Source organism: Marasmius oreades, chromosome 3, assembly GCF_018924745.1.
Source record: "Marasmius oreades isolate 03SP1 chromosome 3, whole genome shotgun sequence".
NCBI lineage: Eukaryota > Fungi > Basidiomycota > Agaricomycetes > Agaricales > Marasmiaceae > Marasmius > Marasmius oreades.
The window spans coordinates 2,361,361-2,386,297 of record NC_057325.1 but is presented as its reverse complement, the minus strand read 5'-3'; the positions used below and the strand labels follow the sequence as shown (position 1 = coordinate 2,386,297).

The window sequence follows — 24,937 nt, the reverse complement described above, 5'->3', positions numbered from 1 at the left end:
TTCTGTTTTGTGCTTACAACTCGTCGAGAAAGGCCATCAGGAAAGGATGATAGGTAAAGTGGTCATCATGTATTTACTAGTCGGGGGGATTTGATGATGATAGTTGTCGGGGTAGGCACCGATTTGAGAGTCTTGGTCCCAATGAACTTACCACTTGAAACCGACGCTGGACATGAAAAAAAACATTCAGTGCAGGACACAAGCGGCTGGTGAGGATGTGAAGATCTAATTGAGATTTGAAGGATGATTTCTATGCATCGTCTGAGGCAAGCGGTAAGAACGCCGTGACTGGGCCAATCAACTCGCCTAAAAAGCTAGCAGTGTAGAGTGGGGTAAACTCAGGCGACGATTTGTCAATGTAGTGGGTGGCGTACTGTCGAATGTTCAGGAAATAGTGATGAATACGAGTGTAGATGGCCAACACTGAGGACTTGTGGACCGTCCAGACCGCAACGGTATGCAATGTTTCCCGTCTCCTTATCGGTTAAGCCCCACGATCACGGCGATAGTGTTCAGCGTCAGCGCTCAAAGAATTTCGTCGTGTTTCACGGTGACAGCAGCGAAAATAGGCGAGAGCTTGATACTATTTTGGGTTTCGATGTGTAAAGCACCGGGATATGCAACATTTCATAAAACAGAGTGTTCCCGTCGTTTTGTGGGCTCAACAATTTTTTACAAGCTTCTTAGAGTACATACAAGCTTGTATGTACAATTGTGGCCACCGGAATACACAGGATCCAACAAGACAATTAAAATACAGTGAAGTGTCTGTGGTGATCATGGCGTGACAAGCCAGGAACAGTGTAATTCTCGTTGTAGAGTAGAAATATCAAGACATAGCAAGATGTAAACAACACTGATAAGGCTAAATACAAGTTTGTAGAGACAGGGGAGTGAAAGGTAGTGTAAAATAAGCAAAACGAGTCCCAAAAGTCCCCAATCGAGCAGTAGGCGAGACCGATGGCTTGGCTGTTGCCGGACGTGACGATACGTGACAAAAAGTTTTGCACTTCTCGTTCCACCCTCGGACACTCTCCGAGACTTCGTACAAGTCTCCTAAAATTCAGCTAAATTCAGGTTAACAGTTTGAGCACTAATACACTGTTCTGGTCAAATTTTTAAGACGGTAAGTGGTGTGTGTAAATGGATCTCAGACGTGTTGCATATCCCTACCCAGAATAGTATCGGTAAGGTAAAGAGAAGACTCACAAGCCTCGACGCCCGTTCTATATAGTCCAGTGTCACCGATGGGGTATTTAACGCGGATACATGGCCAACTTCCTGGTCCGTGTGTCTTGTTCCGTGGGACAAGCAGATTGAAGGCGGACCCTGAAGATTCCTTTTGCTCAGGAGCAGTCCTGTTGAACATGGATGTACCGTCGATCGCACTGCTAGGTCGTAAGAAGAGCAAAAGCCGGAAAGCCGGTAGTAACCTGGCATCGAGGATGAGACCATATCTGACCAGTAATCTCCAAAGCAGACAGAGTCGCGGAAATTAAAGCGGTCGGTAGACGGGTTACGAAAGTGGCAACGTTCTGCATTCAAGAATAGGGCCGACGGCTACTTGACATCGGGCAACGCGAGAACATTCACAGCTGACGCGGAACAGTTACGCAACTTGAAGATGTTCTGGCGTTGATCTAGCGGTGAAGGATGTGGAGCGCTGTACTCATTCAGTTGAATGGGTAACACCAGGCTCAGTTGGATAAAATCCTCATGTCGGATCTGAGAGTTCTCCCGCACTTCCCAGTCGGACAGATTGGCGACCACAGCGCCCAGGTCAGAGTCCAGGTTCGTAGGAGCGCTCTATGAGCGAGCAGTTTTTTTCTCTTCTTCTTGTGATTGCTGGCGGGAATCGAATGTTTGCGTTATTCACAGTGAATGGACGTTGCAGAATAGACTGGAATGGAGGAAGTGCTACATTTGGAACGGAAGTTGAGGCATTTTGTAATTTCGTTGTTACCACAAACTGGGGACGGTATTGCCATATGTAGCTAGTCAGGGTAAAAGAAGCCAGTTTTGACATAAATTCAGAATTTCCCAAAAGGCCCCCTTTCTTTAACTGATGCCATGTTTTCGTTTTCACTTCTAATTTTTCTCGTCGTCGTGGTCGTCGTCCTCAACAAGCTGAGATCATCCTCCACGCCATCCAGCAAGTCTGACATCACCGGCAGCGCCGTTTTACCACCCGGTCCAAAACCTGTACCCATCCTCGGCAACATCCTCGATCTCACTCCTCGAGAACTTTGGCTACGCGCGACATCATGGGCCAAAGTCTACGGCGACATCACCTATCTTCATGTCTTTGGCCAACCTCTCGTATTCCTCAATACACCTCGCATTGTCTTCGAGCTCCTCGACAGGCGTGGCTCACTCTATTCCGATAAGCCTCATCTTACCATGGTCAACGATCTGTGTGGTTGCAACGACATGGTCGCTTTTACGGGCTCTGGCGCCCAGAGCAAACGTCAGCGACGTTTGATGAACATGGCTTTGGCTGGGACGCGTATCCCTACTTATTTCCCACTCATTACTCGCGAAACACATTGTTTCATTCGTCGTCTGTTGGCACCCAAACCCCCTACGAGCTCGCAGGTTGAATCGCAAAAGTATTATATTCCTCTTCTTCGAAGGTACGCGGGCCAACTGACCTTGAACGTGGTATACGGCTACAAGGTCCAGAGTGACGATGATCCTTTCCTTAACCTCGCTGAGGAGTGCGTAGATATATTGTCGAACGAGATCGCTTCTGGCGGGGGGATTTGGCCAGTTGATTTGATCCCGCAGTTACAGTACATGCCAGAGTGGATGCCAGGTTCGGGTTTCCTCCAGAAGGCGCGAAAATGGAAGGCGAAAATGGAAGAGATGGTAGACAAGCCATACCACTGGGTCAAGCAACACGTAGTAAGTTCAACTTTTCTTTGCAAAGAAAGGAGATTGGCTCAAAATTTGATGCAGAATCTCAACGCCCACACGCCTTCTTTCTGCTCTACTCTCCTCGAGGACTCCGATTTTAACCCTAACAATACGTCTGCATCCTCCGAGAAAACCTTCCTCTCTAATCAGTTTGAACATGACCTCAAATGGACCGCAAATTCCATGTACTCGGCTTCCCTCGACACAACCATTACCACACTACAATACTTCTTCCTCATGATGGCCAAATATCCTTCCGCTCACGCTAAAGCTCGTACTGAAATTGATTCCATCATTCCTCATGGTACTCGCCTTCCTACGTTCGCAGACCGATCGAAATTACCCTATTGCGAAGCCTTGTTTTCTGAGGTTCTCAGGCATAATGCAGGCGTACCTATGAGTCTGCCCCACAGGTTGATGGAGGACGACGTCTTCATCAATCCGACCACTGGAAAGGAAACTTTCTTGAAGAAGGGGTCGCTAATTTTTGCCAACATCTACAACATAACCCGCGACCCTCAACTTTGGCCCGCACCTGACTTTATGCCTCATATTACCCCGGAGGACTTCTATCCTGAACGGCATCTCCTCACTCCCGCCGAACAAACTCTCCTTTCTAATCCATCTTCTGACCCTGAAGCCTACCAGGCACTCAAAGTCAGACGAAGGGAACGCGATCCCAGAACCTATATCTTTGGATTTGGCCGCAGGCAATGCCCTGGACAGAACCTTGTATCCAGTTCTGCATGGCTGGTAATGGTGACTTTGCTGGCAACTGTGGATTGGTCCTTTGCGGACGACGGCCGAGGTGAGGCTGGCAGGAAAGAGGAAGAGTCCAAAGTCGCCTTTGAGAACCCAATATTCAGGCAACCCACGAGTTTCAGGCTAGATATCAGACCAAGGAGCGAAGCTGTGATGAGACTGATCGGCCAAGAAGAGAATGATGATCAGGATTAGGTGTACTGTTTCGCGGTTTCTCTCTGTTTAGATCGACCCTCCTCCCAAGCGATATCATACGATCCATCGGGTGACCCAAAAGCACTGTACCTTGACGATCTAACTCACCAATCTGGCGTTCAAGTTCTCCTGTACTATGAGAGCTTTACAAACTTCCCCCTTTTTTTCTGTGTTATTACTTATTTCTTCATTTATCGATCCAACTCGACCTATTTATCAATGATGGTTGAATCTGTCGCTCATTTACACCTTTCTTGTTTTGGTTTGCCGGCCTCTACCAAGTTATTGTTGCACTGTTTTCATATTTTCTAACTCGCATGTTTCCATACCGTCTCATTGCACGCAAGCTTATAAACAAGTTCAGCAGTTGCACATCCATGCTCCTGAGAGTACCGGGTTCCACGATCTACTAAAGACTCTTCGGACCTTGTTTGATTCTGCATTCACCGGGACAAATCTGAAGGCACTTTGCCAACCCATCAAGTGGGTATGGTTAGCTTTTGTCGCTGTCTTCATGAGGCACCCGCTTTTGAAAGATAAGGAGACGAATATGCGAGGTTCTCATCTCGGGCTCACGGCGGAATGGATATGGAGGAGGGTCAAATTTAAAAAATTCAACTTTGAAAAGGGTTCACGAGAGGCTTCTACCCCTCACGAAGGAACCGCCGAGGAGGATGGTTGTCACTCCTTAGAGAACGACGCCGGAGGGGCGGAGGGACGCTATCGTGGAACTGTTCTTCACATGTATGCTTTACGCTAGTACTGGTTCGTCCATTCTGTTAAATACAAGCCTTGTTTCTATTTGAACTCTCAATGGCCCAGAGCCGCTGTTCTTCCTTGGATGTACTGAATATTGACGCTTCCTACATCTACGCCAAAATACTCTTTAATCGCCTCGACTCTTTCTTCCTCAGACTTTAGCTCCTTGACCACCTCACCCCGTGGCCCTGAATGGCGTCGAATGATTTTACCCATCAGCGAGAGGGAACCGATCCACCTTTGTTCGTTAGGTTTAGTGAGTTGTTCTTCGTCAAGCCAATAATGTTTGATACACAAAACATTATCCGCGAAGATCGTGCCGCGACCGTATGTCGCGACCCAGTGGCTTGAGCAGACCACGTCTTGGGCAAACCGTTCAACTTCATCAAAAGCGTATAACCATTTCCATTGGCTTTCATCTGCCATTGCTGTGCCATTTCCCTCTTTGGTATGGAGGCACTCGAGTTTCCACACCGACTGGACTGGGTCATCTGCGAGGCAAGGAGTCGGGATGGGTGTATTTTTATGTCATAGAAGGACTCTTACCCAGGCATGAATCAGGAAGGCTTCCTTTACGCAATCGATGTTTCTCCGTGGGCGTAGTACCCATGACAGGATCCCCTTCGGTGAGTAACATGGGCCTCACAGGACAACTTCCGCCGAAGCCTACATCGACCATATAAGTCGTATTGCTATTCGAGATGGGCTGCACGAGTAGAACCATATGTGTCGTGGGGGTGAAATCGGGGGGAACCCCAAGTTTCATGTAGTTTTGGTTGACCCGGCCTTGGACAGGAAGAACCCTTCTGAGTGTCAGTCTCCTTATTCACGCCAAAACACGACTTTGATTCGCACCGGTAGCCCAACCCTCGTAACATTCCGGAGAGTAACCCAGTCTTCCCAAAGCAATAAGAGCCTTTGCGGTCCATCACAAGGCGCTGGAACACGGGTTGGGCCTCCACATCCATAGTGTGTTCGGGTGAGCTATCGACATATCTGATCAACACTGTCTCCGGTACAAATAATACGTGAAGACATTACTAGTGCATCTGAGTGTTCTCGAACTTGATCCCAAGTAAGTGCAATCGCTGAATGATGGTCAGATTGTCCAGGTTTGCGGGAAAGGTGTCGTTGACAACAGAAGCTTCAACCGAGGGTGTGACATCGTAGTCGATGCAAGCCAACCATTTCAGTACCTGAGATTTGGAATAAGGAGAGGGCATTTTCTTGATCCATCGACCATCACTGAGTATACCTGTCATGCTGGCTGTAAGATGTAAAGATGTAAACAGGTTGTCGAAGTTTTTATAATTAGTCTCCGAGACGTACCGTGGCCACGTGATATGATGATCGAGGCTCAAGTTGCCAATTGGCCGGTATCACCGAACCGTTGTTTTTCGAGATACATGTAACATCTAGAGCCTGGACCTACAAGACGCCTTGCACCAGCAGGTTTACGGGACCAATATTCTCAAGTACTTCGTGTAGGCGGCGTACTGACCCCCCTCTGAAGCTTTGAAGACTGGCGCAGACATAGTATGTTCCTCCAATTTTCCCAGTATCGTTGAGGAAGGGCTTGCGGGATTATCGATTATGTTCCATATATGAAAACCCACGGTACACACGCTGATATTGAATTCAATCCTCGGGATCACGTACTTATCATAAGACCACTTCCACACAGGGACCTGTCAGGGTTTCCCTGGTCATTCCCACTTCAGTGGCTCCCTTCCGACGATGTCCTCTCCAATGCCTACTGGAACAGGCGATCCTTCAAGCAACCCACTTGCGCTCCTACCGATGAAGTTTGACAATACACTTGGCGCTCTCCTTGTCGGTGGCCTTGCTGCTACTGCGTGAGTTCTTTGGTGGTCGGTTTCAGCATCCATCCATTATTATTGAATCATTCAGCTTGTGGGGAATCACTTGCGCTCAAACATTCAGCTATTTCAACTCAAACAGCTCGCGGGATAAAAGTTTGTTCAAGGCATGGGTACGTTTTGAATCTTGGTTTCTCGTACATTCCAAGACTTGACTTTCCACCGTTCGGCCTGCTGTAGATCGCATTTCTCTGGTAAAACACTTAAATCCTATCCGTTCTTGAAACCGGCACAGCTCATCGTCCTACAGGTTTTTGGACACATTCGATACCATCCTCAACTGTCACTTTCTTTATTTCTATCTCGTGTCCAACTATGCCAACCCTTTAAGCGTTGCTTTTCCTGTTTGGTCAGTGCGACAGCCATTCACCTGCTCAGAGAGTTAAAGCCGTTCCCACCGTTGGCGCCCTCCAGGAGTGTAATTGTGAGCAGCTGTCCGCATTCCCTTTACACTCCCAGATATTCACGAATTTTCCACGTCAGATTCATGTCGCTGTTACGGTAGGTGTACTAGGTGAATTCCCGAATTATCCCTGAACGTGATTTTCCAACTTCCAGTCGATATCCAACTTCATCATACGAAGGTATGTGATCCTTTGCTTCTATTCTCATACAATTTGTTACAGAATGTTCTCTTTTTTTAGCATGTTCGCACGGCGTGTATACCGATGTGTGTTTCTATTCCCATTCGTGCGGGCTTTTTGAACCTTAAATATATTTTTTTCAGTAAGCAACGGGAACGTTATACTAACAGTATGGCTTGTGAGTTTACCCGTCAAGGTGTGTCATATGACTTCTTACAGGTATGACAACTAGCTTGCCGTGTCTATGACCGATCTTGGTATGATTACCCACAACTCGGTGGCCACCTGCCTGTACTTACTTTTTTACCATAGTCGTTGGTATCGGTGAGCGTCAGTTGGACGTTTCTCGAGGATGATGCTAAATCTTCACGGTTTTCACTATCAAGTGATCACGGCAAAAGCGTTCGTGCATCTGTTACTGAATGCTTTCCCCCGAGGCTGATTTTCTGTTTTCTAGCTTCAAACTGAAGTCCTACGCGGAACTGGACATACTCTCGGTCGGTCATTCCATTCTATCGCTTTACTTATGCCTCAATCATTCGCCAGAGTTTGATGTACTTGAACTTCGCTGCTGGGACCACGAGCGACCTCAGCGTCGCCTTGTTATTGTGTTATCTACTCCGCAAGTCAAGGACAGGTTTTACGAGGTTTGTTTTATGTTCAGCTCTCCAACTATCCTTCTGAAGGTGGCCATCAGAACCGATTCCCTGATCAAGATCTTAATGACATATACCATCAATACCGGTTTGATTGTGGCGTAGGCGTCGACATGCTTTCCGTTATGGCTCATCTTACGAGGTTACAGTGTGGACGCGGCGTTGGGAATGATATTCTATATCGTTATGCCGCACAACTTCGTATTTTTGGGTGAGTCTATTTCTGTCCTTGATTCGAATGAGGCGTGAACTCGGTTACAGGGTTCTATTTGCTGTTGAGCAAGCGTGAGTGTGAACGATTAATTATAGTGAAATTCACTCTTAACTCCGACTCGAGTATACCTCAACTCGTATCTGGCGTCGCTAAATGCTCGGGACGGTCTACGAGAAAAAATTACGGATCCTAAATCTATCAACCTTTCGGACTTGCCGCAGTTTAACACCGATATAAGTCACCCATCGTCAGAACCAACAACTACTAGTCGAAAGGTGTGTTGTTCGTTATGTTTCGACTGTGGTGATAACCTTGTCTTCAGAGCGCTGACAGCTCCTCGATCAACGGAGTGAAGAGTCCCGTGGAGGAACAATCCACGAAAGTAGGGATGGCCTACTGAGAACGAACCCAATGTATTGAAATTGATTGTTTGGATGTAATACCAGCGTCTACGTTCACTCCTTGAACATCGCGTCAGTAGATGCCTGTCAGATGCACATGGGTCCCAAATTCAAAATGGAATTCCTTCAAACGTCACAACATTGGACACATGCAACAGTCTCTGCGACTACCTGCGAGGGACACGGCAATGCTGTCGGACGCCCGGACGATCAATGCAATATCTGAATCCGCCAGCGAGAAATGTTCACGGGCAGACTATTGCCTGTCTATCGAACCCAAATCAGTTCGTCGCAATGCATATAATCGAGATCGAGAGCCTTCAGGATGCACGCTGTCCAAGCGCCCTGTCACTCACCACGGGCTCACGAGTTGCTTATTAACGAATTATAAACTGTGTACATCTGAAAGAAAATACTGCCAATCTGGCTAAGGATGTCCAAGAAACGAGCAGAGCGGAGCCGGCGACGTATCGGGTGCCTGAATGAACGGAGAGAAAATGGTTGTAGAACTGCAACCGAAAGCCTGTAAGAACTGATCCACTATGGGATGTTGACAAGACGTAAAGACAGAAGAAATGGACGAGCGAAAAACATGCGAGAATATGTGGTACAACTGGCAAGAGCAGAAAGGAGGGAACGAATGAGGATTTACAGGTGAAACGGTGGAGTAACAAGCTCTGAGGAGATGCCCCTGCGTAGAAATGCTCAGAGTGAGTCGGTAAGCATGTTTCTATGCTGCTATGAATGGTGGTGGACGGGCCTGCAAAAGCAATCAATATGGTGCTTATGAATATGAGTCCTTAACGCACATCGACCTCGGCTTTACGCTTCCATACTGCAGTGTGTGGTGGCGTGCGAACCTGCAGGGAAATCAATGGCACGCCTTTGAGACGGAAGATTGGAACCCACCTCCAAGTCCACGTCCGAATCAGCTTCAACCTTTCGCCTCCATACTGCAGTGTGTGGAGGGTTGCGCACCTACAGGGAAATCAATGGCATGTCTTCCAGACAGAAGATTGGAACCCACCTCCAAGTCCACTTCCGAATCAGCTTCAGCCTTTCGTCTCCATACTGCAGTGTGCGGTGGTGTGCGAGCCTGTAGGATTGGTCAATATCATACGTTTCATGAGAAAGGTTTGTGCTCACTTCAACCTCTATAATTACTTTGGCCTCTCGCTTCCGCGTTGGCATATCTTGTTGTGCGGGTGACCATATCTATCGCATTCTGAATACGTACACGGTCTAGCGAGTGAGCAGTGGGTTACTCACATCGATTCCACTCCCGCTCATCTCTACTCGGGCAACCAACGAATCACTTTCCTGCAAGCAACTCTGAACATCAGAACGCGGAATCAACATGACCGACTTGGAGGCAAGGCTCACGATGGGTGCAGCACTCGTCAGAATGGAAAGAGCGAGTACAACGAGATATGAATGAAGGAGCATTAAAAGGCGTGATGGGTTTTGGAAGTCGAGAGAGAAGAAAGGATTGCTACTAGACAGTCATTGTAATTTTGATTTATGTCCAAATGAGGTACCCCCTAATTCGGGCAAAATACTAGCCGTAAATGGCATGGTGCCTGTCGACTGCATAATCTCCGATTTATCAATATATCACCTCCCATGACTGCATATGTAACTCACTCAGACTGAGATTCGCTTCTGGATCGCTGGAGAGATGAACGACAGTCTTGCGTCGTGTCAGTAAATAAGAGGAACACGTTATAACCAGCAAGGTCAATTAGGTTACACACAGCTTGCCCGGCAACCTAATGTCAGTGCCGTGCCAAACCGTACTTGAAAGTAAGTAAACTTTGAAAAACCAGCTAAAAGCAAAGAGCAGGAGGCACACAAGGATGGAACGAGGAGGAATTGTGACGAAGTTCCTTCCGGGCAAGCGTAAAGAAATCCAGCCGATCGAGGACGGATTACTACAATACTTATGCCCTTCCTAACCACGTCCACTTTGGATGACGAGTAAAATGGAGGCCGCGTAGTTGGGAGGACAAAGGACAGAGGACTCGGCGCGACTTCCCGCGAGTGCGATAAAGGCAGCTCAATGCCAATGATTTCAATCGACTCCTACCTCACGAAAATCACGAAGAACAAAAAAAAAACATACCTAGGCCACTCAAATGTACGCGTATGGCGCGACACAGAGTTCCAAGATTGCTTTGGCATTCAACAGGAAGGAAGGAAGTTGCTAAAGAAGTGTGGTAGACCACAGAACAATCTGCAAAACAATCGACCAGTCAGATCTTGCGGGTCCTTCGTTTGAAAGAAGCGATCGGTGTTAGTAGGTGCATCGAACCCTTCGAGTGTCGAGTTTTATCCAATTCGGACCTTCAGGTTTGAAAATGTATAGCTCATGGTTCTGAGTATTATTTGACTCTCGAACAACGGTTTCTTGGAATCGAAATGCAACAAACCGACATTGAAACACCTGGAGTAAAGGATACTTGACTCTTGAGGCCAGTCACATATTTGGACTGAAAAGCAATGTTGCATTAACATTCCAGTATTTTCGATCAGGAAGAAGAGAAGTCGGGAGTCAACTGGATTGGCAACGGATATGTTGGATGTACGGCGTAACGGCACCCTTCTGAAAACCGTGGAATGTGATTGGCCGCCCGTGCAGTTTGTTCTTGTTTTGAAAATTTCTGCTGGCGTCCTTCAAAGTCGTCCACAGGCTTTTCTGACCTTTGACCACTGAACTAGGGAAAATTGTACTTATCATCACCAGGCCTTGACCTTAAATCAACTCTTTTCAAATCTATTCAGATCCTCCAAGCACAATGCATGGTAGCTCCCCGATCACGCACGAGAAAAAGAAGAATGCTGTTAGACAGGTGTTTGACCCCGAGGCGCGTGTTGGATACAGGTTTCGTACCCTCAAAGCTAGTTCTTCGAATGGTCTCGTGAAGTTGATTCATCTCATCTCTACGCATATGAATTTCACGCAGGCCCGGAAACTCAAGAGGATTGCAACTCTAGAGCCGCTCAGACAAGTTCGAGTCGCAGGAAGCACTTGATTCCGAAAGTGCCTCAGATTCGTTATCATTCTCAGGAGGGATATTTTTCTCTACGCCCAGATTCTGCCGCCGATGACCATGCATCCATCCATGCCTGCCCCACTGTAAAACCACCGACGCGCCCTTTGGCATTACCAGCGGAAACCAGCGACCAGCGGCCCATGTCAAATTTGGAATTCTGGCTAGTGCACCAAGTTCACCGTCCCTATTCAGTACGTTGTATGCTCTTTCTTAGTCTGCATTCTTGCTGTACAGAATAATGTGGAATGAATTGGAAAGCAGTACAGGAAGAAAGGAACCCACATGCAAGCGTCGAAAGCTCGCCTGTGGTTCCGGAACTTCCTGATGTACTTTGCGTCAGAGCAAAACAGGTATAATCCTACTGGAACCCGACGTGAGAGAAGCAGGTACGCATCCACAGTATTCCTAGTGGGTTTGAAGCGCTGTTTGCTCACTTGCCAGATCTCAACGCAATCTCATTTACTTTTTTCACAGGGTGGTTGGATCTTGAAAGATTCACTCTCCAACAAATCATGATGCGATTCTGATTTCCTGGTCATTATGCATCATTTCGGCTTGCACATTGTCGCCCCTTTCCCCATCCTGAGGAACAGGAAGACTTTTGGGATGACGGCGGGGACTTGTTCAAATCAACCCTGGCGTGGTCCACGTTCATTTCACATTCACTCAGCAACAAACTAGTCCGTCGGCCTTATTGTCCTAAGGACACATGATACCAGCTTGAGAAATTGTTCTTTGTTCAACGAATCAAGGGGTTCGATGCTAGCCGTCTATATCTGATAAGCTTCATTTCCGTGGATCTTACAGATCGAGGTTTGCCAAAAAGTTGACCTAACGTGTGAGTATTTTGTCCAAGTTCTGCCTTCGATCCACGATTTTGATCATATCTTCTCTTGTTGCTTGCTTTTTGGCTCTTTAAAATCCTAAGTATGATTAGCCTCAGGGTACCCTACAGCTCGTTCTTAACTATTGTTTCGTTTCAACTAAGAGGTGCCACGAAGTCCGTCTGTTTTATTCAGTGTGACTTCCCCGGGGATAAGATTTAATGTTCAAGACTGACACCGCGAGCTCTGCTGCTCGACGCTAGTTCATCTTAGTGGTTTTTCAAATATAGGAAATGATGTTCAGATTCTGATGACCATGCCCTTCCCTTCTTCTCCTTCACTTCTCCCAGCATCTCACACCCATATCCTCTATCTCATTCTTGCTCTGTGGCTCAGTCCCGTCGTCGCAGGTATGGAAAGCACGTTCAGACACCACATATGGCGCCATGGCATCCACTCACGACCTCAGAAAAGGACGCTTCCTCTTCCCGTCGACATTGTGGATCTCCTTCTAGACACCTTACATCACGATGGAAAGGTGCTTACATTGTGCAGCCTTGTCAGTAGGGTGTGGCTCTTGCGCACCCGCCCTCGAATGTTTTCACAAGGGGTTGTAATCAATCGCACCAAGATGGCCAGGCTTTTGATACTCTTGAAATCACCTTATTGCACACTTCGTCCGCATCTTCAAAAAATGACAATTGATCCTATGAGGGACAACGAACTTTGGCTTGATTCCTTTTTCACCCTTATAGCAGCGAAGGGAATCTCTCTCCGCCATCTCACAGTCCCAAATCTCCCTGCGCTGAGGACAGATAGTTCCTGCCTTTCAATGCCTTGTATCGTCCCCCTAATCTCCTTGCATATAACTGTCAGCCCCGATCATGGAGTTTTGGAGACGATGGATTTTATCTATCTCTTCTCGAACTCTCTCGAGAACCTTGCGATTCGCGGCCATTCTGCGACCGTTCCCCGGCCAATATTCATGGGAATTGCGGGGAGGCACCAGACCTTCCCTCGCCTCCAAAATTTGGATATCGATGGCGTGCAGTCTTTATTGCAGTACATTGACTGGTTCAGTCAATTCGTGGTATTGAGCTCGCTGTCCAGCTTATATCTAGGTCTTGACTACTGCGGAAGTCCCCTCTACGATAAAAACGAAATAAGCCGACGCATTAACATTTTTCTTAACCGCGCATGCCCTAATGTCGAGAGCTTATTCCTCGACTATGGTTGGGCTTCACCTGTATCTGGTGAGCTTGAGTTTCGGCAACCACACTGGCACGCATACTTATTGTTTTTGCCCTAGAAGGTGTTAATCTATCCGAACTGTATAGGTTGCGCGCACTCAAAATTAACTGGACAGGTGGAAGTCCAGGGGACGTCTTCCGAGCTATTGACATTATTCGCACAGCTCGCGCGTCGTCCTTGGCGACAGTTCATGTATCGAATTTTGACTTTGGGCGCCCTCGGAAAATGGTTGAAAAATCTACATCAGCCTGGTCTAGCCTCGATGATCTACTTTCCACTAGAAGGCCTCCCACATTTCCACTCCTCCGGAATGTGAAGGTTTCCCCCTCGCGATTACTTGTTTATTTTCCTCAATCTAGGCAACACGGATTGTTATGTGATACTGGCGCAACGGATTCACCGGTTCGGTAGGTCTAGTTGCCATTAAATTGGGACCTCGTGGACTCATTTAGCCTTGTTTTATAGTAAATTTATCTGGGACAACTACATCCGATTGGAGTACTAATAAAATGAAGGACCGTCTCTGTACTAATTTAATTGTCGATCATCTATCGGGAGTAAGGACGTCGTCCTGGTTATTGCTCTGCTCTTTTGTCGCTCCCCAGTTGTTGTCACTGTCAACTTCTCAGCTAGCGCGGTATCGAGAACTCGGTCGTTACTTTTTATTCTGATTCGTACGTAAAACAAGTGTCTGTCCGTTATGGCCCAAGCCTGGCACGGATACCGATAGATGTGGATCGAGATGTGAAACCAATACAAAAAGGACGGCAAGAGAGGTGGAACCGTATTTGTGGTGGTAGTCACCATATAGTGCTTCTGAGTGGTTCTTTCAACATAGTATGAGTGCCACGACTTTAGTGTATTGAACTGGCATTGCGATAATGCCCGTTCTCTTTCTTCGCAACTCTTCACCAAGCCTAATCTCTGTGAATGTCTAGGACAAAATGGACAGAGCCTCCTAGGTTTCCATGATTTTTTTGGGGGTCTAACTGATATACCGTACTTGAGCGTCTGAGCTTGACACCTGTTGAAGATTGAAAATGTCTTAAAAAGGATTCTGGATACTCCCGGAGCACCTTCAAATTTCAATGTACTTACGCAGACTGCGTGCTAAATTAAAATTCAGCTTGGATCTCATTTTAACTCGGCTGTTGAACTCGATTTACAACCTAGTACTAGTACGGTCATACACAAGCGTCCAGGCACGTGATATACCAAAAAAAGGGTTGAATATATCTCTGTGGCCGAATCGGCAAGTATGACTAGTCCTTTCAAGTTTCACTCATAGTCAAGCGAGCGAGACATCCATTCGATCCCAGATGCTTTCTATCAAAAACGCCATTTTACCACAACCCCCAAGCTTTGGGAAGAAAAGAAACTACGAAGTCCATCAAGTATTAGGTGAAGGCACTTTCGGGAAAGTAGTGGTGCGCCTTGATCCATTCTTTGTCTACTAATAATCGTCAATTGTCAATTAATATCCGTCTTAGCGAGCAACGTGGCACGTTCCTCCGGAACAGGTCGGACTAGCCGAGCATGGGGCAGCAGCAGAACTTGAAGTCGAGGCACCGTCACCCAAACCTAAACGAAGTCTTTCGGTGGGCTCAGGCAATAAAGCTCCGTCTAGATCTTCGACAAACTCTCCCGCCCCGTCGCACAGCTCTGCGCTCGGTATCGTGAAAGATGTAGCCTTGAAGATCATACCAAAGAAGAAGGTCAAAGGTAACGAGGCGAGTGTTTGGGGTGAGATGGAGGTTTTGAAAGGTCTCGATCACCCCAATATCGTATGTGAATCCTGCGTTGTAACTGGCCCTTCCTCACTCTGTTATGCAGGTTAAATTCTATGAATGGTTCGAATCACGAACCAAATATTATCTTTCATTCGAGCTCGCCGTAGGCGGAGAGTTATTTGAGAGGATACTCAACAAGGGGAAATTCACTGAACAGGATGCGGTTATGGTTGTGAGGTGCGGATTAATCGCGTTTCCAGACTTCATCAGCCTCACAATCAGTATTGGGCGCAAGGTCAATATTGGCTGGTGTCAAATACCTTCATGACCACGATATCGTCCATCGTGATCTTAAGTCCGTCCCTCGCCAAATATCTCAAATTACGCTAACCTGTTATCTGTCCCCAGGCCAGAAAACATACTCTATCGTACCCGGGAGGAAGACAGTGACATAGTAATTGCTGATTTCGGAATGTAAGTGTTAGCCTGTATTTGGTCACAAAAGCTAATTCACTCCCACCAGCGCTAAGCATCTGCATTCACCAGAAGAGCAGTTGCATTCACTTGCCGGTAGCGTTGGTTATGTTGCTCCAGAAGTACTACTCAATGAAGGACATGGAAAGGCTGTGGACACATGGAGCACAGGGTCTGTTCTGTTTCTTCACCATCACTCGTACTGGGCTCAAATCACCATTAGAATCATCACCTACGTTCTGCTTTGTGGTTACTCTCCATTCCGGTCTGAAGACACCAAGACACTAATCAGAGAGACAACCGAGGCAAAGATCGAGTTTCATGAAAAATACTGGAAGAACGTTAGTAAAGAAGGTGCGTGAAATCATTCACTTGTACATAGTTCTCATCGTTGCGCAGCAAAAACGTTCATACGTTCGCTCTTAAACCCTGATCCGACGAAAAGACCAACAGCAAGCGCAGCATTGAATGATGCGGTAAGTTCTAGTCTTAATCTATCGTGTTGACTCTCGCAAACCATGTCTTTCTTTTCAGTGGTTAACTACTCATAAGCCCTCTGCCGAACATGATCTTGGCGTCGGGCTTCGAGACCACTTCGATCCACGCGCTCGATGGCGTTCGGCAATTGCCAGTGCTAGGGCAATCAGCCGACTCAAAAGTACCATTGGTAGTAGAAACCTCGAAAAGAGCTCGTCTACTAGTAGTGGGGGATGGGGACCAAGTCATACGACAACTGGAAGTGAAAGCAATGTTACCACTGACGACGAGGACGAGGAAGTCGGTTGGAGGAACTCCGAAGCAAGCCAGTCCCCGGAGACTGGTTTGAGTGAGGCAAGGAAACTTGGTAGCCATGAACCTGGGGATAATGCCAATGTCACAGTGACTGCCCCCGACGAAGATCACCCACATGAAAATGGGGTCCGGACTCCCACTTCTCCTGCCATATCCCTGAAATCACTCCCACTGCCGGCTAATCAACCTTCGACGCCATCAGAAAGGAGAGATGATGTCTCTGCACCCGAGGAATCGCCCTCTAGCATTCGTCGAGATAGGGATGACGATATGGCACTCCAGATGCCTGGGTCATTCAATCTCGAGGATGATGAACCATCCCATCACTCGTGGAATGACTTGCTTTCCAGATTGTCACTGTCGGGGAATAGGACGAGGCAGACTCAGAAATGAGTATACCCAGTCCTGGGGGTTTCGTTACGTTTACGTTTTTTTACGAATTAAGATCTACTTAAGTAATGTATTTATGTTAAGATGGAGGGATGAGAGGTTGGTCAAAATGTATAAATAGGCAATGGTTCTAAGTAGCAGGGTATTCCTTTCTTGCCATACTTGATATCACCTCGCCCATCAGCGCTGGTTTTCCTTCGGAATCCCGACGATATACATGCATTGTTATTGTTTTACGTGAATCGTTTATCCTCTTTACGGTAGTCTGTAGCTATATCTCTAATGAACGGAGGTTGTACCGTCTGAGGTCGTAAACTAGACTACGTTTACTCAAAAGACACAAAATTCTAATCAAATACATACATTGTCTATACTTCAGTACCTCCTTTTATGTGATTCTCCCTTGCCCACTTGAGTGCCCCAAACTTGATCGGATACATTCTTTCTCTGTGAACTCGCCTTTCGTCATTCCAGATTGGATATCCACCGTCTTCCACACCCTTGCCTAGTTCCGGTCTTGCCTTTACAACGTCTTCCCTCAAGTCACCTGCATATTCTTCCTCGGCGGCAGCTAATACAGAGTATTGCATGAGAGATGATGGCATGGCTCTATTGTCGTGCAATCCTTCCTTTTCTAGGGATCCAGCCCATTGTCGACGGCCTTCATCGATAGCTTTTAGTCGTTTGGCCTCGAATGCTAAGCGACCATTCGAGGAGGACGGATAACAGATTTCCCCAATCCAGGCAAGGGCAAGCCATGCAGAAGCCACGTCGTTGACAGTGAACGGGGTATAAGCCATCACAGAACCCGTGAACGCCAAAGTAGGGTTGGGGGCGTAAAGAATATGACGATGGAGGGAAGGGATGCGATGAGGGGTTATGTTTTCCGTCATGAGAGGTTCGAGGCCCGATTGAATGGCTTTCGCAGTGGAAAGGACGTGGATGAAACCAGGGTATGGGCGATAGCCTGTTCCCACAATGACACGACTGAGATTCTCTATTAAAGTCCCGTTTTCGAGTTCAACATTGAAGATATCTTCCGACGGGCCGAGGATGTATTTACGCACGGGAGCGACATCTTCGATTCGCTCGTCTGGTAAACTGGGGAACCCAGGAAAAGCAGCACGTCTAATGCTTCGGTACACCGGAGACCGAGCGACGGCTGCAAGCTGGGCAGCAACGTCATTGGAAGAATTCGCGTTGCCGATGACTAACATTCGCTGTGAGATGTTGGTGCTCAGAGTCGGACACATGAAGGGTAAATAGAGAGAGAAGTAACAAACCTTCCCTTCGCAGCCCTCAGGTCCTCGCCAAAGTTTTGCGTGGCTAGCCAACCCTTTCTCTCTCAACAATTCCAGACCTTCTGTTTCAGGCCATACCGGGTTATCGTACCATCCAACGGCAACAACAACCGCGTCCCAAATTTCTTCTCGTTCAACTCCATTCCATCCGTTGCTCCAGTCTTTGAATTTTACCTTCCAACCAGCAAGATCGGGCAGCTCTTCGACCCTAGTCACTTCATGGCCAAGCCGTATGTTCCCATTCTTGATGTAGGGCTCTGCAAAGTCGCGAAGGTACCGATATGTTTCTTTCAGCGTCGGAAAAGGTTGCTGAGGGGTGCTGGGTGGTTCTGGGAATGGTGCATCCCTTAATGATAGGAACTCGGGCAAAACGTTGCCGACGAGACCTGGATAAGAAGGCGATGGCCAACGGGGGTTTTGAGCCTGCTCAGGCGTAATCTCAAAAGGATCCAGATACCTGTGTTTCGACACTTCAGCTAAAGGAATCAAAGGTAGGCGTTCTATCTTACCAGACTCCTCCTACATCATCTCGCCTTTCCACCAGCTCTACTCGTTCGAACGTATCCTTTCCGAGTTCTAGAAAATTCTTCAAAGTAGCTAGACCGGTTGGACCCCCGCCGATCACCAGGATGCGTTTCGGACAAACATGATCGGCCATGCGGAAAGTGAATGTGTCCTGGCTGAATGTTCCAGTTGGCTTTATACTAGATTCGGTGCAAAAACGTGCGATAAGAGCGCCGTATGGCGCGTTCGAAAAAAAAAAAACTTTCCAGGTGATCGTTGCACTCTTACATATGCATGTGAGAATATAACCTCGCCCACTTATGAACAAGTTTCAAAAGGAGAAAAGATAGAAGACGGGTTGTTAGAACGGTAAGTTGAGGGGAAACAAGGACTCGAAGCCTGATGAAGGTGTTGAGGTCTGGTGACCACAGTTTCCAGTTCATGCCGGTGAAGACGCTGAACGTTTGGCATCGTGAGGCGGTGATCCTTGATGCTCTGAAGAATCACCGTGTGGTATTTAAAGACATTCCTCTCAGTGAGGCCTTATGATCATAAATTTTCGGTTAGTTCTGACCGCTCTGGGAATTTGGCGGAAACAACTAGACATATAAAAGAAGGATCCTAGTAAGTTAATTATACTACAGTGGCATGATGAAGAAGTACTTCACTATCAGTGTCCTTGTTTCTCTTCTCTCCCTCACAGTGCGTCCATGTGGCGCCGCGAGTATTTCCAATGGTCCATCAGGTGAAGTTTGTCCGGGACAAGTTGTGAACAGCGAGATGTTCATCGGGGAACATCGAGATGTGAAGGTCGAGTTCGTTACTTGTCCCCAAACCAAACGAACCCTTGGTAACCGGGCTATTGAACTGCGCCAAACTCCACCTACCAACGTTTGTGGTCAACAGTGTGAGCGACCTCAAGGCTCATGGTTCTTCCTCCTGACTTACTCGCCCTTTCCAGGTAACACCAATTGCTTCACTCCCTCTGGCGGGGGGCCCGATCCCAACGAATGTCATATCATCGCGGACGCGTTACGATTTGATAGCGAGAATATAGGTGCGTCACATCCATGAGGTATTGAGTTGTAACCCGCCTATAACTGCCATTTGGATAGGAGCCATCTTTCCTATCGGAACAGGAGTTCGTCCACAGTTTTTCATGTTCCAGACAGATACACTTACTTGCAACTCATAGACTAACAACACCATTGTCATGACCTTCAGGAGCTGCAAAACGTTCTTTGTTAACCATGATTTGGGAGACCTGGCTTATTGCCGCACAGATTGGGTGAGTGAATGGCCCTGTTGCTCAAGGAAGTCGTTAAATGATTGTCAGGCCGATGTTCTAGACTTCGTTGCGTTCAACTGCCAAGCCCCCCAGAACGCACATGGCGGCAATTGTGTCGCCGCCGATCAGCGTTGGTTTATCCAGTGAGTCGATTCAGCAGTTGTCTCACACAGACGCCCTTATTATGTCGTTTACAAGGGCACAACATTCTTGATTCCAACCGTAACAGATACTTTATACATTTTTGTAGTCCTGATTTGGGTAGCAATGAATTCAGTTATCTGAATCGAAAGAGGAGAGAACAGCAGAAAATGAAAGGGGTTATAGGATGATCCTACCCCCACATCACCGCTTGAGCTGTGTTTAGATCCAAGGTCATATTAGATATTTTGAGCTCTCCGAGCGACTCGTCGTAAACCCAGGAGGTAATGGAATCGTTATGGACTGCAACCATTGAGGGACGCTCGCCGATACCCAAAATCGTGATCCCCTGGAGAGGCTGGCCGATTTTGAACTGCCCTTCAGGGTTGATTACAAGCTGATTATTCGACGCTAGGATCGTTAATGTGGTGTTAGGTCCCGGAGGGAAACTAAGGCCATCGTCAAGGTAATATGAGCCGTAGGCTTGCCGATTCAACGATAGTGAAACCAGTAGGTCGAAAGGTCCTTGGCGAGTTTCCTCAGTTGTGTAGCCAGGGTTAGCGTGCATGAGAATCGCAGAACCGTCTCGGATGTGTACATTGATGTGCCCGAGGGGCGCATCGAGCGTGGTGTTTCCGTTCGAAGATGGCTGGACCACCTGATGAGTAAAGAAGTCACGCCACACCACCTGGCCACGCCCAGGGAAGATTCCTAAGGAATATATTCTGAGTCGTGAGTGGACGCTTTGAGAGTTGCGAGCGTACCGTCAACGGACGTGACGTTTGGAGATAGTACTGGAGTAATCAAAATATCCCTTCCGACCATGTATTGTGTGTCGAGACCGAACAGCTCTGGTTCATTGGGAAACTCAAAAAAGAGTGCGCGAACAGGGGGAGTTCCGCGAATGGAAGAATTGGCGAAGAGCGTGTACTGCGGACAGTAAGGATATATACGGAACCGGAGAATTATACTCACCCAGTATGGCAGTAGAGAATAACGAGCTGCGATCGCAATCCGTGACGCATTTGTTACACTCTCCCATCGGTACGGTTCTTGAGATATTGCACCCTTGGTATTGTGGTTTCGATAGAAGGGCATGAAGGCAGATAATTGCATCCAACGATTACAAAGCTCCTCGTCTGTATTACCGTCTAAAATTAAACACATTAGTGCCCTTCCGATGTGCGAACGACTTAAAGCATACTGAAACCGCAAGTATCTGCACCGACAAAAGGTATCTGGAAGAGTTGGAATTGCAGCACGCCTTGGATGTTTAGATAGAGATACTGCCATCTGCAAAAGAATTCAGATGATCTGACTAGTTGGTAATTCGCGACAAACACACTTCGAAAAATTATCGCCGAGCTAAAAAAACACTGATGTAACTTATCCTCGGCACAAAAGACTCACGATCACATACCCAATGTCCGGTCCATTTCCCGGAGGACGGAAATGTGGAACGAGCGATGAGGAATGGTCGTGTTCCAGGTTTAAGTTGTTGAAGAGCTAAATGTGTAGCCTTCTCCTCCGTCAAGCCAAATAAATTATGGACGTTTATATCGACGATTCCATTCGCGTGTGTAGCGTTGGTAGCCACAGTTCCGACAGATAAACGACCATTTCCTGTCCGCCGTCAATATCTACGTTCATAGATGGATTAGGAAAACTTCACCATTATGTATTGCATATGGCACAGAATTGACGTCGATTTGTGTTTGTGCTGGGTCTGGGACAGCACGCTTGGACAAAGATGCGGAAGGTTGGCAGGTCAGTGTTCCATTCACAGTGATGTTTCCACTGGGACCAAACTTGTCGGGATCGTAGCTGTAAAGTTGAACGATAGGCCAGACATGATTCATGACATATAACGCACCATTCAGGATAATCTGTGACCAAGTTTCCGGGAGTACCGGGTAAAACGACGGGCGGAACCTGCAACTTGGACAAAAGTTGGCCGGTCCCACTGTGGCAAAATGTGGTGAGGAGATTTTGGATGGTTACAAATGGACCACTGACCACGACCCTTCACAGAAAGAGGAAGGTTCGTTCATGTCCAACCATATTCCAGAATACTCAACCCCAGATTCGCTCCAATTCCGAAGAGCCTCCGTCCACCACGACTGCGTTGAGTTTCCGAACCAATCAGGGAATACCTGGGTTTGACAATGGGTCAAGATGATTATGGTGAAGGAGAGAGAACATACAGTGAAGCCAGGCCACACCTGCCCAATGTATTCAGAACCATCGGGATTCTTGATGAAAACACCGCTGTTTGTAAGGTTGTTCTGAATCCTGGAATTGAAGAAAAAGCCTTTCAGTTATCTTACCGCTCGTTTCCGCTAGAATACGGATTGTACTAGGACAGTGATTAGATGGCGAAGGCCGCAAAGGATTCCAGGAAGGGTACAAACTAGATCGGTACTGTTGACCGTCTTCGCTATGGCAGCATCAACGATAGGAATGTCTGTATGTGTGATTTTGTCAGAACTGTGTCATTGTAGAAAAGGTCATTGCACCACATTTTTGGTGATTCGCCGCCTAGAATGACATTGCAAACTTAGCATAGCCAGTGTGAAGGGCAAGGCCAGCCTTACAAGTTCATGAATGAATGCCCTGACGGCTTCAGCTGGGAAGCGCTCGGGATCGGTGGTAAAATCGCGAAATGCGAGATATAGATCGATGTCATTCCACATAACTGGCGAAACAAAAAATTTCAACCGGACAGTTGCCACGAGAAACAAAGTTGATTACACCTTCAAGTGGAATTCCGGCTTCGCGCATGTTCGTGACTTGTTCGCGCGTTTCGTTCAAATCGTGATACCCGAATCTGGGTACAAGTCAATATTGTCGTTGCTTTTCAAATGAAACTATACTTGCCTGCAAAGTTGAAAGCCAAAGCCCCATATGGGTTGCCAGGTGGGAAACCCGATTAGCTCTCCATATTGTTCAACAACGGCTTGAGGGTGTGGTCCAGAAAAGAAATATAGATCAAGAGTGCCCCCGATCATTCTATATTGTACAAGAGAATGAAGGGTATCTCTCGGTGTCAACATCAAAACATCTCCACCAGAGGAACTAGGTTCAACCTATATCAGTAAGAGAAGCATAATTCAAGAAGCTGACAGACCTCATCAAGAACACACCGTGGGATTGTGAATCGTTTCTAGCTTCGTTGAAACGATGTTCCATGTAGAATGGGTGAGAGCCGTACCTGGAAGAGAGTAAGAAATAGTCCTGTTTTTTTGTAATTCCGATCGAAATACACCTACATGTTCGCGTCAATAGGATCAGCAGCATCACGATCCCAAAAGGTTTGAATGGACCCTCCATTCTCAGAAATTCTACGTCTGAACCCGCTTTCCGAGTAGAATTCCCCCAAGCCATAGATATTGGCATCGTTTGGCAGAGCAGAAGTAAGCTGGAGATAGATTCCATTATGTGATGTCCTGGATAAGAGCAGATCTACTTACCTGGAGATACTGATCTTCAAATACGAGGTTGAAATTATCGAGTGCTGTACTGTTGTCGTTAGCGATCACAGGAGGTATCGGTGTTGCCGGAAGTGAGTTCAGCCTTGTGTCGAATAACGGTAAAGACTGAGGGTCGGAACGTCGGGTAACCCAGAATGTAAAGGGCGAAGACTCGAAGTTGAAGACGAGATCGGACCCGTTCACAAAAGATTGCGTAGGAGCTGGAGGTCGCGAGACAACGGACTCTGGAACAACGAACTGCTTGTGGTTCGAATCGAAAATATTTACATGTAATCTAGGGAGATTTGCCGCATTTGGTATTTTCTATCAACCGCTTGGAAGGAAACTCACCGTGAAGTGCTTTCGTAAGTAACCTGAATGGTGAGATTCGGGATATCGTTTCCAAAAGCATCGCAGGGAGGACCGTTGAGCTTCAGGGCAGCGACGAAACCAGTCTCACTATCAGATCGGGAGGTTAATTCGTATCCTAGTAGAATCTGTCAGCCCGTGTCTAGAGTTGAGACAAGCACAAACCTGGGCAGGAGGATGTGTTACGGGCTCCTTGGGCACCGTCACTGACTAGCGCTATAATGCCCAGAAAGCTGAATGTACTAAGGTTGAGGCGATGAAGAAGCATAGGATATTTGAGGTAGTGGGAATCAATTACTGTCGCATTGACAAAGCTTCACTTTATATACACGAACCATTTACAAAATTACTCACCCACTGACCGGAATGACGTCTCCTTACCCTTCCCGTTCACAGGCGCACTGTCTCCCGAGTAGAATGACCTCCGACTAGTACTCCTCGTGAGGAGTTTACTGAAATAGAGATTTTGATCCACCACATGAAGCAAGCGCGAATACACGAGTATTAATATTGGCGTGCTTCGATGAGGGTGCCGCGACTGTCCTCTTGTGTACGTCTTCGCATGTTTGCTTAGTGACTACAGGAGGAGCGAAGATTTGAGTTCAAGCTGGGGTGAAGGTAATGGTTGCTGCGAGAAGGTTGACATGAATTGCCGGGAACCGGAAATATTACAGTTATCCGAATAATTGTAAGTAGGCCGCTTTCAAAAAAAAAACTTGTGTTTACAAATCACTCCACCTACTCCAATACTGATATCATAGTCTCGCATATGGACCCACAGACTCGACTCACTCTATAGCCTATTGTATAAGCTACGAAGTCGGCGGAAGGCTCATGTACTGTAGCCACTGAAATGCGATATTTTTGACGGCCGTTGTCCTCGAAGATACTGCGTGATGTAGACTTTTTCTTTTGAGGGTGCACGTATCAAAAGTTTCCCATAATTGATGGTGGTGGTGAGTGAAGTAAATCTTGTATTGAAA

At 47.1% G+C, this 24,937-nt stretch overlaps 8 protein-coding genes across 8 annotated transcripts; 4 read left to right on the top strand and 4 right to left on the bottom strand.

The window, feature by feature from the left end:
- The first annotated feature begins 2,042 nt into the window (after positions 1-2,042).
- Positions 2,043-4,251, top strand: E1B28_006085 (uncharacterized protein). Its single transcript, XM_043150700.1, has 2 exons — positions 2,043-2,904; positions 2,959-4,251. Exons 1-2 carry the CDS (start codon positions 2,071-2,073, stop codon positions 3,871-3,873), a joined length of 1,749 nt encoding a protein of 582 aa, XP_043011790.1. The 5' UTR covers positions 2,043-2,070; the 3' UTR covers positions 3,874-4,251.
- Positions 4,252-4,595: 344 nt separating this feature from the next.
- On the bottom strand, positions 4,596-6,002 carry E1B28_006084 (uncharacterized protein). The gene is made up of 5 exons (XM_043150699.1): positions 5,962-6,002; positions 5,674-5,899; positions 5,488-5,616; positions 5,179-5,435; positions 4,596-5,123 (listed from the first exon to the last, which is right to left on the bottom strand). Exons 2-5 carry the CDS (start codon positions 5,892-5,894, stop codon positions 4,684-4,686), a joined length of 1,047 nt encoding a protein of 348 aa, XP_043011789.1. The 5' UTR covers positions 5,895-5,899; positions 5,962-6,002; the 3' UTR covers positions 4,596-4,683.
- Positions 6,003-8,726: 2,724 nt separating this feature from the next.
- Positions 8,727-10,021, bottom strand: E1B28_006083 (uncharacterized protein). The gene is made up of 8 exons (XM_043150698.1): positions 10,012-10,021; positions 9,751-9,954; positions 9,637-9,699; positions 9,514-9,582; positions 9,395-9,463; positions 9,277-9,345; positions 9,177-9,227; positions 8,727-9,127 (listed from the first exon to the last, which is right to left on the bottom strand). The coding sequence occupies exons 2-8, from the start codon at positions 9,811-9,813 to the stop codon at positions 9,098-9,100; spliced, it is 414 nt and encodes a 137-aa protein (XP_043011788.1). The 5' UTR covers positions 9,814-9,954; positions 10,012-10,021; the 3' UTR covers positions 8,727-9,097.
- A 2,533-nt stretch (positions 10,022-12,554) lies between these two features.
- On the top strand, positions 12,555-14,000 carry E1B28_006082 (uncharacterized protein; the record flags this gene model as incomplete). Its single annotated transcript, XM_043150697.1, has 3 exons — positions 12,555-13,497; positions 13,554-13,902; positions 13,961-14,000. 3 exons carry the CDS (start codon positions 12,555-12,557, stop codon positions 13,998-14,000), a joined length of 1,332 nt encoding a protein of 443 aa, XP_043011787.1.
- Positions 14,001-14,759: 759 nt separating this feature from the next.
- On the top strand, positions 14,760-17,091 carry E1B28_006081 (uncharacterized protein). The gene is made up of 9 exons (XM_043150696.1): positions 14,760-14,922; positions 14,986-15,279; positions 15,329-15,462; positions 15,521-15,580; positions 15,634-15,699; positions 15,749-15,871; positions 15,923-16,053; positions 16,099-16,175; positions 16,234-17,091. Exons 1-9 carry the CDS (start codon positions 14,815-14,817, stop codon positions 16,882-16,884), a joined length of 1,644 nt encoding a protein of 547 aa, XP_043011786.1. The 5' UTR covers positions 14,760-14,814; the 3' UTR covers positions 16,885-17,091.
- A 152-nt stretch (positions 17,092-17,243) lies between these two features.
- Positions 17,244-19,187, bottom strand: E1B28_006080 (uncharacterized protein). Its single transcript, XM_043150695.1, has 3 exons — positions 18,692-19,187; positions 18,165-18,639; positions 17,244-18,101 (listed from the first exon to the last, which is right to left on the bottom strand). Exons 1-3 carry the CDS (start codon positions 18,838-18,840, stop codon positions 17,250-17,252), a joined length of 1,476 nt encoding a protein of 491 aa, XP_043011785.1. The 5' UTR covers positions 18,841-19,187; the 3' UTR covers positions 17,244-17,249.
- A 148-nt stretch (positions 19,188-19,335) lies between these two features.
- Positions 19,336-20,197, top strand: E1B28_006079 (uncharacterized protein). Its single transcript, XM_043150694.1, has 6 exons — positions 19,336-19,593; positions 19,648-19,743; positions 19,802-19,827; positions 19,882-19,974; positions 20,023-20,117; positions 20,173-20,197. Exons 1-6 carry the CDS (start codon positions 19,338-19,340, stop codon positions 20,186-20,188), a joined length of 582 nt encoding a protein of 193 aa, XP_043011784.1. The 5' UTR covers positions 19,336-19,337; the 3' UTR covers positions 20,189-20,197.
- Positions 20,198-20,308: 111 nt separating this feature from the next.
- E1B28_006078 (uncharacterized protein) lies at positions 20,309-24,222 on the bottom strand (the record flags this gene model as incomplete). Its single annotated transcript, XM_043150693.1, has 21 exons — positions 20,309-20,826; positions 20,880-21,045; positions 21,091-21,266; positions 21,320-21,408; positions 21,461-21,480; positions 21,536-21,738; positions 21,788-21,939; positions 21,989-22,078; positions 22,132-22,268; positions 22,320-22,383; positions 22,443-22,471; positions 22,527-22,579; positions 22,635-22,653; positions 22,710-22,810; positions 22,869-22,942; positions 22,993-23,190; positions 23,243-23,326; positions 23,385-23,533; positions 23,586-23,880; positions 23,937-24,072; positions 24,120-24,222. 21 exons carry the CDS (start codon positions 24,220-24,222, stop codon positions 20,309-20,311), a joined length of 2,856 nt encoding a protein of 951 aa, XP_043011783.1.
- Positions 24,223-24,937: the final 715 nt, after the last annotated feature.

Bases quoted from the DNA above. Each gene is read 5' to 3' on its own strand.
- E1B28_006081 (XM_043150696.1), top strand. From the start codon at position 14,815: ATGCTTTCTATCAAAAACGCCATTTTACCACAACCCCCAAGCTTTGGG. The intron at 14,923-14,985 runs GTGCGCCTTGAT...TATCCGTCTTAG, and splicing joins GCACTTTCGGGAAAGTAGTG to CGAGCAACGTGGCACGTTCC. The intron at 16,054-16,098 runs GTGCGTGAAATC...ATCGTTGCGCAG, and splicing joins GAAGAACGTTAGTAAAGAAG to CAAAAACGTTCATACGTTCG.
- E1B28_006079 (XM_043150694.1), top strand. From the start codon at position 19,338: ATGAAGAAGTACTTCACTATCAGTGTCCTTGTTTCTCTTCTCTCCCTC. The intron at 19,744-19,801 runs GTGCGTCACATC...CCATTTGGATAG, and splicing joins ATTTGATAGCGAGAATATAG to GAGCCATCTTTCCTATCGGA. The intron at 19,828-19,881 runs GTTCGTCCACAG...TGCAACTCATAG, and splicing joins TCTTTCCTATCGGAACAGGA to ACTAACAACACCATTGTCAT.
- E1B28_006085 (XM_043150700.1), top strand. From the start codon at position 2,071: ATGTTTTCGTTTTCACTTCTAATTTTTCTCGTCGTCGTGGTCGTCGTC. The intron at 2,905-2,958 runs GTAAGTTCAACT...AATTTGATGCAG, and splicing joins ACTGGGTCAAGCAACACGTA to AATCTCAACGCCCACACGCC.
- E1B28_006080 (XM_043150695.1), bottom strand. From the start codon at position 18,840: ATGGCCGATCATGTTTGTCCGAAACGCATCCTGGTGATCGGCGGGGGT. The intron at 18,640-18,691 runs GTAAGATAGAAC...GTCGAAACACAG, and splicing joins GATGATGTAGGAGGAGTCTG to GTATCTGGATCCTTTTGAGA. The intron at 18,102-18,164 runs GTTTGTTACTTC...AACATCTCACAG, and splicing joins CTGAGGGCTGCGAAGGGAAG to CGAATGTTAGTCATCGGCAA.
- E1B28_006083 (XM_043150698.1), bottom strand. From the start codon at position 9,813: ATGCTCCTTCATTCATATCTCGTTGTACTCGCTCTTTCCATTCTGACG. The intron at 9,346-9,394 runs GTGGGTTCCAAT...ATTTCCCTGTAG, and splicing joins ATTCGGAAGTGGACTTGGAG to GTGCGCAACCCTCCACACAC. The intron at 9,228-9,276 runs GTGGGTTCCAAT...ATTTCCCTGCAG, and splicing joins ATTCGGACGTGGACTTGGAG to GTTCGCACGCCACCACACAC.
- E1B28_006084 (XM_043150699.1), bottom strand. From the start codon at position 5,894: ATGACAGGTATACTCAGTGATGGTCGATGGATCAAGAAAATGCCCTCT. The intron at 5,617-5,673 runs GTAATGTCTTCA...ATATGTCGATAG, and splicing joins GAGAACACTCAGATGCACTA to CTCACCCGAACACACTATGG. The intron at 5,124-5,178 runs GTAAGAGTCCTT...CTTGCCTCGCAG, and splicing joins CCTTCCTGATTCATGCCTGG to ATGACCCAGTCCAGTCGGTG.